Source organism: Macrobrachium nipponense, chromosome 11 (assembly GCF_015104395.2).
Source record: "Macrobrachium nipponense isolate FS-2020 chromosome 11, ASM1510439v2, whole genome shotgun sequence".
NCBI lineage: Eukaryota > Metazoa > Arthropoda > Malacostraca > Decapoda > Palaemonidae > Macrobrachium > Macrobrachium nipponense.
The window spans coordinates 87945054-87961776 of NC_061087.1; the positions used below are offsets into that span (position 1 = coordinate 87945054).

At 35.4% G+C, this 16723-nt stretch overlaps 1 protein-coding gene across 14 annotated transcripts in view; it reads right to left on the minus strand.

The window, feature by feature from the left end:
• Positions 1 to 2667: 2667 nt before the first annotated feature.
• The window catches only part of LOC135207012 (retinoic acid receptor RXR-like), a 534958-nt gene continuing 520902 nt past the window's right edge, over positions 2668 to 16723 (minus strand). For all 14 annotated transcript variants that reach the window (XM_064238697.1, XM_064238706.1, XM_064238693.1 and 11 more), the window contains 6 exons: positions 16161 to 16304; positions 13713 to 13836; positions 13418 to 13500; positions 13030 to 13171; positions 5709 to 5893; positions 2668 to 5113 (listed from right to left, as the gene is read on the minus strand). In XM_064238697.1, coding sequence (XP_064094767.1) covers positions 5030 to 5113; positions 5709 to 5893; positions 13030 to 13171; positions 13418 to 13500; positions 13713 to 13836; positions 16161 to 16304 — 762 coding nt within the window. In that variant the 3' untranslated portion in view covers positions 2668 to 5029. The remainder of the gene's footprint in view (positions 5114 to 5708; positions 5894 to 13029; positions 13172 to 13417; positions 13501 to 13712; positions 13837 to 16160; positions 16305 to 16723) is intronic.

Genomic DNA, 16723 nt, shown 5'->3' on the forward strand with positions numbered 1-16723 from the left:
CTGCTACTTTTATAATTAAATATAACTAAAACTCTGCTGGGAAGGCGAGGCGTTCTATAGACGTAGCAATATATATATATATATATATATATATATATATATATATATATATATAGATATATATAGATATAGATATATTATATTCTATATATAATATATATATAATATATATATTATGGTACATATATATATATATATATATATATATATATATATATATATACCAGATAGAGTGGGGAAAATGCAATAGGGAGGATACAGTGGGGAATGAAATTTTGGAGCCCACCGATGCTTCCTTTTAAGCCAAATGCAACCCTCCACAAATTCATATAGTGCTTCCGATAGGGTCCAAATAAGTGTTTTGGCTACTGCGGTGAACATTTTTATGGAAGACACTAGAAGTTCTTTAATTAGGTGGAGCCTAGCATAAAATTCAGACATGGCTGCCCTCAGATTTTAATTGTAGGAGTCCAAAATTGCTGAGTAGCCATATCCAGTGGGAGCTTTTTCCCCTTAGAAGGGAGGAAAAATGTTGCTCATTCTTTTGTACCACCATCAGATACTGGGATGATGGAGACAAATGGCTTTATTTCTGCCATAAACTCTTGTGTCCGTTACCATAAAATTTTGAAAATTCCTCACATCATTGATTGTTTCAAAAGTGAAGAGACAGAAAGCTGATGCCTCCTGAAAGCTTATTGGTTCTGTAAAATTGTTGGTGTACTACATATATATGTTTTCCTTTAAACTGGAGAAAAGTTACTGCTATGGATGTCATTATTAGCAGGATAACAGTTTCTGAATTTCTACTGAAGGAGGGACCAAGTACTATTCAGTATTGGGAAAGGCTACTCTTTACCAAAATTTTACATATATACTCAATTTAAATAAGTTTTCCTTTCATTAACAAATATTTTCCATCTGGTGAAAGGATGCACACTGCAGTTTGTTGCCAAGGGTTATCAGTAATAATGTTCTCAGGAGCAGATATTGGTGTCAATACTACACCATGATTTGAGGTTTTATTGTCTGACCTGGTCTCAGTTGTTACTAGTTGAAGCTACCGAGTAAGAAGGCTGTATCTTATCCATTTTGGTTTGAGTGGGGGATCTAGATAACTGCTTGAACTTCCTTTTGGGCTTAGGTTTTTTTTTTTATTATCTTCCTCTCATGCTGGACAAGTGAACTCTTGGACAGACCAGGGTGTAATAAAGATGGCATGGGTTGGTTGTCACAGCTGTGAGAGCATGATGAAGAGCCTAGGTGGCGTAGATGCGTGGACCTTGACCACTCTTCACCCCGAAATACGCACGCGTTGCCAGATCTCGCAAGATTCCTTGCTTTCATTTGTGATTGAATGGGATCCAGCTATGTGCTACAAATTATCCTATTGTTAAGACCGAAGGTTTGTAGCTATGAAAAATACAAATTGCCTTAGAAAATTTGTCATATTTTATCATTGTGCCAACAACCACTATTCTGGCAGGGACCATGTAAATTGGTCTTATAGGAAATATCACTTTTTACCAAATAGTATTAATTTTACCATAGTTTTAAAATTACTTTTATTGTATTTATTCAGTTAATTAATTTATTTTCATAACTATTCATCACAAACCAAATTCATTATAGTGCTGAATAATGGATTTCAGGGCTTGGTTTCAAACCTACATTTTATGTTCCCTTCCATTCTATTTATTCTCTCCAAAGTTTAATTTCTGGCAAAGGGAGGTCATTCTCTGGCTCTTTCTGCCATATGCCAAGTCTATATCATTCAGCTGAGGGAGCTGTATAGCTCAGCACATATATTGGATCTGCAAGTGTCTAGGACAGTCCTTTGAATATAGTGGAGGTAATTGGGTAACTGTTTCTACCTCATAATTTCCAGTTCTTCATTGTCTCATTAAATCTTGGCATAGTGCTATCTAGAATGAGGTGGACTTTAATGGAGCATCTGTTCCTTTTCCCTTACATGGTGAACAGTCCTTATCACGACCGGAATATCAACAAGCCCATAGCCTGAATTAGGTGGACAATATGTAAAGATATATGTACGCCTTTTTTAACAGCATTCCTTGTGTGAGAACTTCTCTGCTTCAGTCACCTTCTAAGGATGTAAGGCAATTGTTTGACATTGAGCAAATGTACAAATTTATGACAAATTTTCGAAATTTTATAGATAACCTTTGCTTTATACAAACATCCCTGCTGGTTGAATATAGTAGATGCATCAGTATAGAGAGAGGATTGTCCTTTCCTGTGTATATTTGTCTGGTTGCACAGCTTATACAGTATACAGCTTTGTCACAGTGGTTTGCACTGAAAAAAAAAAAAAAAAAGTTAAAAAAAATAATTATTTGGTCTAAAGATCACCCTTTTATGGTGCACCCCTATTATGAAAGATTTATCTTTTGTGATCATAGTTTTATCTTATTTACGTTGGTGTACTGGATTGATTTAGTACTTTTTTTTCAATGTTTTGATGTTAAAATTCTAGAGGTACTTTTATGTTTACAGTTATGTGGGTTTAACACTGATTTGTGTCCATTATGGGTTGGTTTTGTTTTTCAGGATTATTATTACTTTTAACATTTCAGTGATGTAGTTTGATAATGAAATAATACACTATAAAGGGATAAATAAGCTTTGGCAAAGTAAACAACAATACACTCAAGATGTATTTATTTCATCATGCCTCTGATAGGCCAACACTGGAATAGGAAACATTGAAAAATACTAAACTTGGCTACATCACTTGTAGCTAGTAAAGTTACATGTTATCACTTAAGTTGTAAAATCAACTTCAAAACATCAGAGCAAAATTTAACCCTAAAAATGAAAAAATGGGTCAACTGCTTGATTTATATAATATGCTTTTACTGTATAACAACACTTCAAAAATACTGTTGAATACCAAAAACTATCCCACATAATTTCATAACTGCCTCTTGGCTTAAAAAACTCAAAAATATTTGAAACCACTATTGTTTTCTTGAGCACCTGGCAAAGTTCACACAAAGTAAAAACCAATAATGCTTACAAAAGTGTAAAATCCCTACAAATTGCTAAATTAGCTAACAACTCATCTACATAAAACTATCACCACATGGTATGACAAATTGTCTTCAGCATAAGTAAACCCTGGGGTGAATAAATATTGATATAATCAATAAAACATATTTTTTAAATATGCTATGAATAGATGATGTTAAATGCTGATTTTCCAGACATTACCATCATCATAATCTTCTGAAATGTTTGAAAGTTTTACATCAAGAATTATTAAAACTAATCTTGCATACGACAACTCATTTTGTCTTGTATTTCCTGAAAGAAATATTTGTGTACTAATACTTGTAAATGCCGTATTAACAAGTGATACAAGTTCAATAATGATCACAACATGAGCAACACTGTTAATCAGAATCAACATTAAGGGCAGTTTTCTACAACTTGACTGCCTTTGGTACAATAACGCAGTTATTTCACAACCATTAATGTCAAGGGAACAACTTTTAATATTCAATATTAGTTAAAATAGTTTAAAAACAAATCCCTGAATAGTAATCTACCAAAAGTATCAGAAATAAAAAATTTAGGTTTCCTACATTTCCAATAGTATACAGTAATTTTCATTTTCATAAACCCTGATATAGTGATGCATAAAATTCTTGTTATATATATATATATATATATATATATATATATATATATATATATATATATATATATATATATATATATATATATATATATATATAAAATAGTTGCAGTATATGTATACATACAATTTATTTTATATGCCACTTCTTCGGATGTTAACTCATAAAAAAAATTAATGGTTGGAATAAATACAATGCATTGTGCCAAATATGGGCACCAAAACAAATTTACCTACAACTACTACTGAAAGAAATATACAGTTAAAAGCGTACTTCTTCATTTGTACAATGTGAGTAAAAACCTCAGTATATCTTAAGTATGTATGGAACATTTTAATTTCAAAATAAAATTTTAATAATTTCACTATAAAGTACTACCATACAGACCTACTTAAGGAGCACAGCTACCACAAAATAATTAAATATACACATTAATGTGGCATATAACCATTCATATAATGGATGTGTGACATCTATACAATTGCACATAAATGCAGAGATGAATATGATACAAAGTTGAAAATCATAAACTGGTGAAATATGAGATGAAAATGAAATGATACTATATATACATAATTATATTTTGATGATTGTACTAGGACATGATGTTAAAATTACAGTAAGCAAAAGAAAATATACGACTATAAATTATAAGATACAAAAGACTTTTTGTATGGTTACAGCAAGAGTTCACTGCTTCACATGTAATAACAGTGAAAAAGTCAACATTGGTTGCTTCAAATTCATAGCACCAGTATTACAAATACGGTTAATTACAGTAAACACAGAACTCTCAACTTCAGTGCAACTGTGCACATTCTAAAAAATGTACATAAAAGTGAAAGCCACTAGTAATACGTACAAGATATTTCTTATTCTTAACATCATATGTCTCATGGAAATATCTTGACCTGTTTTTTTCCAAATTTTCCAAATTTGTACTTTTATTTTATACAAAGAACTGAAATGTTTACATTACTACCAATACATGACAATTAAAATTTGGTCTACACATTAACTATCATTTCAGTTTCAAAATATTTTCCACACTCAATGACATGAATCAAATGATTCAGAAGCACCGGTCTTATACGCTACTACACTTATACTTTCACAACATATGGTTAAATGAACACATTGCATTTGCAAGTCCTGTAGCTGGTGTAGTTCACTTAGTAGTTTATTGTCCAGTATTGCTTCACTATCCTGACAGTACAGTACATGTAATGATCGTTGTCTGGTTTAGATTTTTAATGGAGTTACACATACTGCCTAGCTGGACAGATGTCATTGCTTTATATGCCCATTTAAGAGGAAACAAGGTAATACATGCACTTTACTGTCTATATTACTATTTCCACCAAGTTCTAGTTAGAAGAAGGATTATTGGTGTTGGGACCATCGACAAGCATCTTCATTAAATAGTTATCCAGAGGTGTATCTCCTATTAACTGAAAGACCAAAAAAGAAAATTTAAACAATTTGCTCATATAACCTACTGTATGATTAAAAACTGACAACTAATTTGACCTAGTTAACACAAAGACAAAAAGAATGGAGAGAACACCTTTCATGTCTAACCCTATCAAGGGAAACCCTGATTTTAAGTTGAAGGCTGATTATGAAAGATGTTTAAAGATTCTTGATGTAATAATTTTATATAAATATTTTTTTTGGGGGGGTGCCATTTCAAATAATTCTTGTACTGACTGAAAACTGTATTGAAGCAGACTAGAATATTCATTACTCAACACAATTTGAGGATCCATAAGTTAAACATTGTTAAGGATGTTATAATCATGATTTACTTATCTAAAAACATTTGAGCCATTTGTTAAATATGTAAACCATTGTAAAAATATGACAGAGTGAACTTATGAAAACAGATTATAATTCTGAGCTGTCAGCATGTATAGGGAGACAGTTGCCATATTCTGAATAGAAGTACTCTAAAGGAATTTGCCAATTTATGTAACAATATTTCACCAACAGTACATTACTTTAAGCCAAACTTGTAACGACTCTACATGATAATATTGTACTTACCTTAAATAAGAAGAGATACTCGAGACATTTTAGGCCTATAGATCTGAGAGCTGGTAATCGTAACAACAGTTTTGCAAAACGACCTGGTTCATGTGGGTAGGTTGTGCGAGTGTATTCCTCTAAAGCTGCATATACTTTTTCTCGTAGAATTTCAACTTCATTACATGCAATTAGTCCTTTGGCATCTGGAATATGAATTTCATTTTAATTACTTTGTTAATTAGTACATTATAAAAGATAACTAAGCATACTACTTGGATAAAAGTATTCACACTCGCTGGGACAGCCTGAGAGGGTCATCTTGTATAAAAGTAATAAAATAAATCGTGGTTCATATATAATAACTTCTCATAAGTACTTTGTACGTACTATAGACTGAAAATTTCAAATACATTTTAGCTAGCTAATTAATAATTATTGAAATATTGCTACTTATTTTCAATGAAATGTTACCTATGCCTGTTCCCTGGAGATGATTCACTGCTCAATGATAGGGCATGTTAACATTCTTTTCTTGAAGGTAAATATTTTAAAATCATATTTTCAAGTTTCAAAGTTCAATGCAGTTGGTTTCATTTCTCTTTTGATTCTGCACAAATGTTCAACTAAATTATTGGTTGCTAATGTCTGGAAGGTGTTTGGATATCCCAAATTCGTATTATTATTAATTAATTAGTTTAGCCAGACCACTGAGCTAATTTATTTAGCTCTCGCAAGGTTTAGATTTTATATAATTTAAATTGTAGTTTTCTAAAAATTGTTTAAATTAATTGAAAATGGACACTGAAAAAAATCTCCAACTAATTTTGTTTCTCTACATTCTGTACATAAAAGGATTGGCTTATGTGGGCTATTCATCAAATATCTTTGGGTCAAATGAGAATGACCATTTACAAGAGGAGACAAGTTATTAGTCATTCTTTTTGACATGATGAATTCCATAGCCCAACATTGGGCTTGTGATCTGTTTTAATTTGTTAATATCAGGTTCATTATTCCACAAATTCTGCCATTCATTGATTATAATGGGTTTTAGGGATGCTATGTAATCACTAAAAGGATCATCTACATATGATCATGTCATAGTACGTAGTTGTAGCATTGTTGCTATATTAGCTTTATCATTTCCTTTAATACCTACATGAGCACAAATTGAACTGAAGATTTAATTAAAGCAGTACCTGTATAAATTTTATATGGCTGACTGTTAAATTTTGTATCGAGTGTTAGTTTAACTTAATTTGCTGTGACTTGAAAATCTCCATTATATATGTACCTTAATTTTCTTCATACATAATTTTTTTTCTTTTTTACAGGATGGCAACTTCCAAGTTGTCATCTTCACAATTTCAAGATTAAGAACAAATTATTAATAAAGTAACTTTGTTTTATAGTTATTGTAAATAAATTCCAAATGGAACACTTATCTTTGAGGAGACACTGACCTCCAGGATGTAACCAAGTCTGAAACCCATTTATATTCCATTGAGTAATAGATCTGTTGGATGTAGTATAACATTTTGCCAAGTTTTTATGAATAATGAAAGGTAAATTTTATCATTTCATTTTATATTACAAGTAGATATATTTTTTTTTCTCATAAATTTCATTTTTGAACAGAGCTTTGTATCTCTTGGTAGTTTGTTTCATTATTATTTATTAGGGTCATTTTTAAGGTCTTTAAATTGAAGTTTCCCTAAAAAATTTTTTAAATATTTTATCCATTATGTAATAGATGATTAGCATAAATGTAGCCATTGTCTCTTATTTTGCATTTGCTTTGATGTCTTTGTTAGGATACATCCACTGCTGCAGTAAAATATGTCAAAAACATATCAGCAGTTTATTGCATACACATCACAAGGTTGAATACAAAGTCAGCAACTTTTTGGTATTGTTAAGAGCTTCAAATATCCGGGATTAACCAAAGCTCTGTTATCCACTTGAGGCCATTCACCTGTATTTAACCTGTTTGTGATATATCTTAACTGGTGTGTTTATGATGATTTGCTGCATGGACACTTGTAAATTATATTCACGTTCACTGTGAATTTGTGTGTTTGCAAATTATACTTGTAGTAATTATTGGTGAGGACTGAGGAACTACATTGGCAATCTATTTTGACTTACAGTTGTGTGAGGGATTTAATTACCTCTTTCTTATTTTCATTTACAATTTTACTTGATGTTGATACACAGTTTTATCTTGTTGGGTCTTTCATCACTTGTGGGACAGGTAAAGACATCTGTTCATGAATGTCTGTCCTCCCCTTTCTGACACCAATACTGTTCCTGACTTACTCTCTACATTTGTGGAAATCTTGGGCCTTGTTGGCAGGGTTGGAAGCAATTGTGAAAGGTGGTATTGAAGTTGTAGATCGCTGGTTTCACCTTTTACTTGCAAGTACCTGTACCTGGACAGTTGTTTAGTCCTAGCTTCCTACTGGGAAGACCTGGGAAGACCTTAAGGTCAGGGACTGTCAGCTAGCTTTATGTTTCAACTTCAGATCACAACTGGTAGATGTCCAACCTCCTTCCACAGAAGCAAATAAGGTATTTGGGTATGTACTTGGACATGGTAACAGTAAGTGTCTTCCAGTTGGGCTCTCATCTAAGCAACCTCAGAGATAGCAGTACAGTTCCTGTTGCAACATGAACAACTGTCTCAGCTTGGGCAGGTGATCCTGGATCATCTACAGTCGTTTAGGAAACTTTCCCCCGCCCCACAAGCAGAGCCACCTTTAGTCGCCTCAATGGCAACTGACATAGAATTGGGCCTCCTCTCAGGATCCTCCTTCTTAAATCATGGAAGTGAGAGAAAACTTTGCATGACGGTTATATGACAGATAGCTCTTAAGGGGAGATCTTCTGAGCTCCCTGCTCTGGAGATACTTCTGTTTGTGAGCATATTTTGGAAGTGATGGGGTTCACACCTGAGAGGAGAGTTCATTTCAGGTGTGTGTGTGGACGCACAAATTCTATATACATATCAAAGGCCTGATGAGTGCTGCTAGTATTCCATGACAGTGTGAGAGGGCACTCTGTGGTGTTGATGAGAGACAACACCACTGTCACTGCTGTGTCAACAAACTAAGGGACAGTGTCTTGGAACCTGTGCCAGTTAGTGTTGCATATTCTGGCCAATCACCTTACTTGGTGGAGTCAGATAATGGGGCCACAGAAGTTGTTAAAGTTATGAGTCCTCATGATCGATCTGTTTGCAACCAGACTGAACAGAAAACTGCCAGTCTTCTGTTCCCCAATCCCACACCCAAGGGCAGCAATGAAGGATACATTCCAAATTGCTTGGTACAATCGGGATGTAAACATCTATCCACTTTTCAACATTTTCTGCAGGGTGATCAACATTGTATTTGTCACACCAGGTTTTCAAATAACTTTTGGTGGTTCCTCATTAGCCATACAATCAAGTGGTATGCAGACCTACTGACAGCTGCCCACCCTACAATATCGACCACGTTGCAGTTACCACCAAAGAGTTCAGTCCCTCCAGTTTATGGATGGAGCTTATCTAGTATGACTGTGAGAGAGAGAGAGGCTTTTCTTACAGGGCAGTGAGAGATGTCTGGATGCCTCTGTTTTCTCTCTTGTAACAAGTACCAGGGAAAGGGGGCCATCTTCTGCAATTGGCATTGCAGGAGGGTGTATTCTGCAATCAGAGTATCTGTTTAACAAGTATCAGATTTCCTCATCAACCTTTGTCAAGATGAGCACCTTTAAGTTTCTGCAGTAAAAGGCTATTGCTAGCCTTATGTTGGCTCTACAAACTTCTGGGGGAGTGGATCTTTCTACCATGGTGGAGTTAACTATGCTCATGAGAAACAAACAGCATTTTCCTCCTCCAGGAGCTTTGGCCCCTAGAGGGGGATGTATTGTTACTGTGTTCCTCAGGCAAACACCCAACACTATGGACTATCTTCTTCTTAGATTTAGCTTTAGCAATGAGGGTTTCGGGAACTGCATGGCCTTTCATACCTCATTCAGCACTTGGAAGGGTAAGGATCTACCTCTTTCCTCCCAGAGTTTAAGGCCAAGACTAAGAACCCTTGAGTTCCAGACAAAAGGTTCAAGAGTGTCTTGATTCCTTACCTCCAAGAATTTGTTGTGGAGTCCCAGATATGGTGCTGTTGTGCACAGTCAGTGCCTATAAGCACTATCTGAAAAGGACCTACTCCTTGAGCCTGGAGTGTAGGAGACTTCACTAGTGTAGGCAGACACAAGGATAAGGTATTTGTGAATATCCTTTCCTTCTGGCATTGTAGGGTTATCGAGTAGTTTTACCATTGCTTTCCTGTGAAGTCTGTCAAGAGAGCACAAAGTTTAGGGCATGAGACAGTCTCTCACCTTTCACAACTTATTTCATGTAATAAGGGCAGGTATTTGGCAAAGGATGTTAACCACAAGTGCCTGGACACTTCTCTGGGATTCTTGTCTGCTAAACAAGTTGTGTTGTAACAAGCCCCATCTAAGTACTTAAGCTTGGTATGTCCTTGTCAGAAGTGTGAACACAGAGTGAATAGTTCTCACTTCCTTCCGTTTCTCTTCTGGGACTATGTCCGGGGTGAGGTACAAGCCAGAATTAAGACACATTGGTAAGTGCACAACAACCATCTTCCACGTAGCTTAGAATGCATTGTTCTATCTTTTCTCTTTTAACAAGGTCAAGAAAGGACACAGAGCTTTTTCTGAACAAATTATTTAGTATTAGCCAGAATAAAACTGCTCATCAACTTAACACCTCTCAAGGAAGATGTCATGGTTCTCCAAAATAATATTGTTCCTTCTCAAGTTCCCTCTTGTTTTATCTGGGATTTGAGGTCCAGGGTCCTACTGCTCATCTACTTTTCAGCAGACCAGTAGGAGGTTACAGGTTTCATTGCATCTCTTAGGCAACCAGGAACATGGTATTTACAGGTTGAATCACCTTTTCTAACTGGGTCTAGAACCTCCTTCCTAATGGATATTTCTCCACATACATAACACAGTAGTTGTACCCCTTTAGGACAATTTTTTGAAGCAATGCAATAGTTGTGCCCCCTTAGGAATAAGGAACAGTTTTTTAAAGCACTGTTTTTCCTAGGTTTACAAACCAGAACCTTTCATATAGATTGCACCACCTCAACCAACCCACTTTATCCTAGGGCTGAAGGAAGGAAAGACTGAAGTGGTGTGTGTGTGAAGCAAAAGAGATGATGTTCCTCCTCTCTCCACCAGTTACACCTTGTTAATAAGATTCAACAGCTGTTCCAACTCCCACTGAAGGATACCCATTATATGAAAGTCTCTGGTTTGTATACCTGGGAAAAATACACTGCTGCAAAAAAGTTTTTTTCAAGGTTTTTATCTTCACACAGTTTGAACATACCATAAATTAATGGAGAAGTTCCTAAAACCTTGAGCCACAGCACTCCGCATCTGTGCTATATGCAGACCTATGGTTAAAAGTGGATGGGTGCTGTTGGAGACGAAACATGCTACTTGCAATCCCTCTATGTGAAGATCTATGCATCATTATCTCTACAACATGGCATCCTTTCTGTAATAATCTACAGAAGCTAAGCTGTTTCTCCCCCAATCTCCATCTTGTCTACTACTTGTCATAATTTAATAAGGAGAGGTGAAAATTAGGGGCATAAAAGTTGCATTTTACCAACAGTTCAAATTGAAGTGCTCGACTTAAATTTTCCCTCAATACTCAAGCCAAATCATACCAACCTAAAATGACAAATTTTTAATCAATTTGCATTTTTCATAGCTTACAAACCTGAGATCTTAACAATAGGACACCCTTCGTCCAGGAAGTTCCTTTACTTCAGTCTTGGAGAGCAGATCTTCCAGTTCAAGGGTCTTTGCCCTAGTCTCAAAGTGGGCTCATGCTCAAGGGATTTGTTTACCGAGATACCCCGATGACTGGCTGGTCTTGGCAAGTTCCAGAGAAAAGCTACTTCAAGACAGAAATCACCTACACCAGTTTTGCAAGTGCCTGGGTATTGCGGTAAACCTGGAGAAGTCCCTAGCCAGAGGATTCTGTATCTTGGTATATCCATGGATACAGTAGTGTCGAGGGTTTTCGTTGGACCAGAGGTTACAGAAGTTCAGGACGGTGGCACGGTTCTCCATCATAAGCCAAAGGACCAGTTCACCAGTGGGAGGTTCTGCTAGGTATCTTGACATCCCTAGAAAAGCTGGTCCCTCATGGTTGACTCCACCTACGTTCTCTTCAATGGAGGTTGAAGAAGTTCTGGTCCCTGGCAGGGCGATTCCTCTCAACAGCAAGTACCACTTTCAGATCAGGTGAGAAGAGACCGGTGTTGGTGGTTGGACGATCAGAATCTTACAATAGGAGTCCCTATACTTTCTCCCCATCCAAATTATCTCCTGTTTTCGGATGTGTCCTTCGATGGTTGGGGCGCTCATCTTGAGGACCTTCTGGCTTCGGATGTTGCAAGTGTCAAGGACAGGAAGCTTCACATCAATGTCTTGGAACTAAAAGCAGCCTTTCTGGAACTCAAGGAGTTCTGGGAGAAGGAAGAGGGACGTTCAATCACTCTGATGTCAGACAACACCACAGTGGTAACCTATGTCAACAAACAGGGAGTGCTAACATCTCATCAACTCCACTCATTGACAGTAGAGATACATCAGTGGGCAACTGACAATTCTGTGGAGCTCACAGCCAGATACATTCCGCGCAAGAGAAACATAATGGCCGACACACTAAGCTGACAGAACCAAATCCTTGGCATGGAATGGTCTCTACGTCAGGACATTGCAAACAGGCTATTTCTTCTTTGGGAAGGCTCATGTTAGATCAGAGGATGCCCTTCAACATCATTGGGACAATCTTGAAGTTTATGCCTTCCCTCTGTTTTGCCTGATCTGTCACGTCCTGAGCAAGGTAACAAGTTCTCAAAATCTCAGGATGACCTAACACAATCCTTATATTCATACCCCATTGCAGTTGGACATTTTAATAAAAAAAATTTAAAAAATCAGATTTTTCCACAATTTTCTTTGTTTTGCACATAATTTCACCCAACCTTTTCAGCATCACGGAAGTACTGATCAATTACTGCAGATACTTGGGGATTAGTTCCTGCACTTGTAGTGCTAGGTACATATTACTCTCCATTTTTTAGTTGTAAGTACTATGAAGATGAAGCACATACAACCCAGATTGGCATATCTCCAACCTTCAAAATATGTTACAGAAGTAGCAATTAGGTGGTAGCCTAAGGTAATTTCTGCATTCAATACTGCCCATTCTTTGGCACCCAAAATTAGTTATACGAAAACTTACCAGGATTAAATAAAACGATGGATCGTAAACATCCTAGCTCCGTCTTATCCATTTTCATCTCCTTCATTTTTGCTATAAGTTCTGACAAGACACGGTCAAAGATTGCACCAACACCAGCTTGATGTGCACTACTCCTATGTACCTAGTTTTGATAAGAAAAAAAGAAAGTTTACTAAACTGAAATACTGGACAGTTCAATTTAACCATGCATAATTACAATACAATATATAAATAATGTAAGAACTTTAAAATTTCACAATTACTGACTTCAATAAAAACAACTGCAAAAACTTAATATTCCACACTAATGAATTTCATGGACACTGAGGCTACCAGGTTTGAGAAACTTAAACCAAAACACAAAAGGTTAGAAAAATATATTTATTACCACTAATCCAGTTGCCAGAACAATGCCATCTTTAACACCCATACTTCTGTGTGAAAAAGCTGCTATGAGTAGTTCATTCCACCCTGTCAAACAAAGTAGTGGTATTAGTTTCGAGTAAGTCGTCTATTGAAACACTTACCTACATAACAAAATTATATCATCAATTCTAAATGTTTGAGCCGACAAATTTTTTAATGTAAAAACTGGGATATATGTGCATTTTCATAGCTCTAATACTTTCCCTGGATGCAAATATTTTTTAAGAGAACTGCCAGTGATTATTATAAAACCTTACCTGCTTTTAAAAGGACGACTTGGTCTTCTACTGGAAGGTCAGTAAAATGTGGAATATGTTTTGCCCATTCAACAAGTTGCACCAAATGTCTGTCAGCTGCCTGGCATATATTTGTTACAGCATCCTGTTAATGTAAAATATATGTCTTATACAGACTAGGCCTAAAGGAAAAAAAAAAAACAAAGATTTTACAAAATATTGGGACACAAAACAGCAAAATTAACAGGCTTCCATATGCACACTGCAGTTACTTTTCAACTGTTCACTTTGCATTTTTTCTGCTTGTCTGCCCAACCCATTTACCTTGTTCCAATTTTCTCCTTTGGGGCACATTCATGAATGTGCTATGACCAACCATCATAATCAAAAAGAAAACAAAACATAGGAAACTCAAGTAAATGCTAGCTGAAACAGGTTTTGAAAAAACTCTCCAGACTATTCTGAAAAGAGAAGGCACAGGAAAAAGGACTACGACTAGTAGGAACTCAGTAGGTATTGGACAAAAACAAAATACAAAAAAACAAAAATCAAAGAAAAGGCCACCCCTAAAGCTACTCTATATTTGCTTAAAGTAAGGCAAAGAGCGCGTTGGTACCTTTCGAAGACAGGACAAAGAATATGTATGACTCGAAGAATGAAAAGAGAAAGAATATAATCTGGACACTGAGAAAGAAAACATACCTTTTAACTTTTCTATATCTACAAATTATTTAAGTGGATGGAAGAGGTACGACTTTCAACTTTTAAAAGAAATATTGAAAAAGAAAAACTACATTAACAATGAGGCCAATAAGTATGAATGCACCAAAAGAGATGGTAAAATTCAATATTAAAGGAGGAAACTCAAAATCAGAAATTAGAACACTGGCTGAATAAAATTAAAAAAAAAAAAAAAAAGTGTATATTGGGGCTTGAGACCTAGGAAAAAAAAACAGTAAGAAATTTACCATATTAAACCAGTCACAAAATCGCCCACAACAGATAAGGACAATCCAACCAGCCCTAGTGTGCAAGAACTGTTATCATTACCAGGAACTAAGTGAACTTACCATCTAATAAAATATGTACATATGTGACCAACCAAATAGAAACAACATTCAACAGCCATGAAGTTACCAAATACAGTACAGCATAACAGACTACTGTGAGTAGTAGTACTCGGATTCATCTTTGTTAAAGGTTGTTTATAAGTCATTTTCAACCATTCACGTTACCTTTCTTTGTGATGTACAAAATAAATTTTCCAAACGGTTTTCAGTTTTCCACATAATAAAGGTCTTCAGCATAATAAATAATATTGATTTCACAACAATCATTTAACATACTATATTATTCCAAAATTTAACTACTTCACATTTAACATTTTTCTCAAGAAACTGAATCTTATTTTATATTGTAAAAAGACCAAATTTCCCATACAGAGTAGTGCCATCAGTGCACCTCAGGCAATGTACTGTAGACATTACTTAAGGGTTTTTTTGCAGTCCCTTTGGCCCCTAGCTGCAACCCCTTTCATTCCTTTTACCGTACATACCTACGTTCATATTCTCTTTTTTCTAACTTACTCTCCCCCATCTCCTAACAGTTGATTCATAATGCAACTACTAGATTTTCCTCCTGTTACATCTTTAAAACCTTATTACTCTCAATTTCCATTTCAGCATTGAATGACCTCATAGGTCCCAGTGCTTGGCCTTTGGCCTAAATTCTACTCTGTTCTACTCTATTCTAAAAAGACAAAATTGGTTATATAAGCTACTGCAATATCATATTCAGACATTATACCTACCATGTACAGTTTTTGGAGACAGCTTTACAGAGCCAGCTATTTTGCATTTTATTTTTCACTTGACAGTACAATGGTCAAGAAAAATCACATTTATTTATAGGTGAAACTACTTCCAAACTATATTATGAATACTATGACACCAATCTGTAAGAGAACAGTTTCCCAATGCTTCATATGCTTATTTTTACTGCTAACACTTTTAAAAGTAAAAATAGTTCAAGACTAGGTCCTGAAGCCGACTTTCCAAGGACTTGGCCAAAGGATTTGCTTTTGATAATTGAAAATGGAATCATTTCAAATTAAAAAGTAAAGAGCTTATTAAGAAGATTCTTTATGAATAAAAACAGATGAGACGTATATGACAGAGTAATGCAGCAGGGACCAAAAGGAAATTGACAAAAAATTTTAGTCCTTGACATAAAATTTTTTAGTACATTTTACAATGCACTATACAAGGCAAACTAAGCAGTAAGTACCCATGGGGCAATACCAGCTGTGGCACAAACATAATTCATTACAATAATGAAAGTATAAAATCTGTACATGTGTTCACATCCTTAAACAAAGGAAAATCAAAAGATTCTGAAAACTAAACATTGGTTCCAAACTTCAGATGCTGAGAGAAGTAAAATATAGTGAAGTCTCTTAAAGTTACTGACCCCTTGATCAACAGGTTGCTCATCTGTAGGGTCAACAATAGTTTCTGCTTCATGGATACTGGAAATTGGCATATCTGGGATACCTCCACATGATGAATCTGGGTCACCATCCCCTTTGTCACCTTTCGTTCGCTGGCGCTCCTCCTAAGGGGTAATTTTAAGATTCTTAATTTCACAACATTTTGAAAAAAAAAGTAGAGTACCTTCACAATAACTGAAATTATAACAGCATCACCATCCAAAAAAATAGAGATGATCTGTGAACAAAGCAAAAACTGGGTGATAAAGAAACAGCATCTATCCATAAGGTAGATGGAGAGCTTATATTACTGCTTACATGTACTGCGCTTATATTAGTGAATATACAGTATTCTCATTTCAATATTTCAAGTACTTTTTATCTGTGGTTTGCAAATTTTCTGGCCTGCTTGTAATTGTACATTTCCATAACAATCCTTTCTTGAAAGATGTTTATTGAAGAAACTTGTCAGATTCAGTCACTCAAACAGGACTGAGAAGATGTTTTGTTAAAAACTGACAAGCAGTTGTAATTTAGTTTGTAT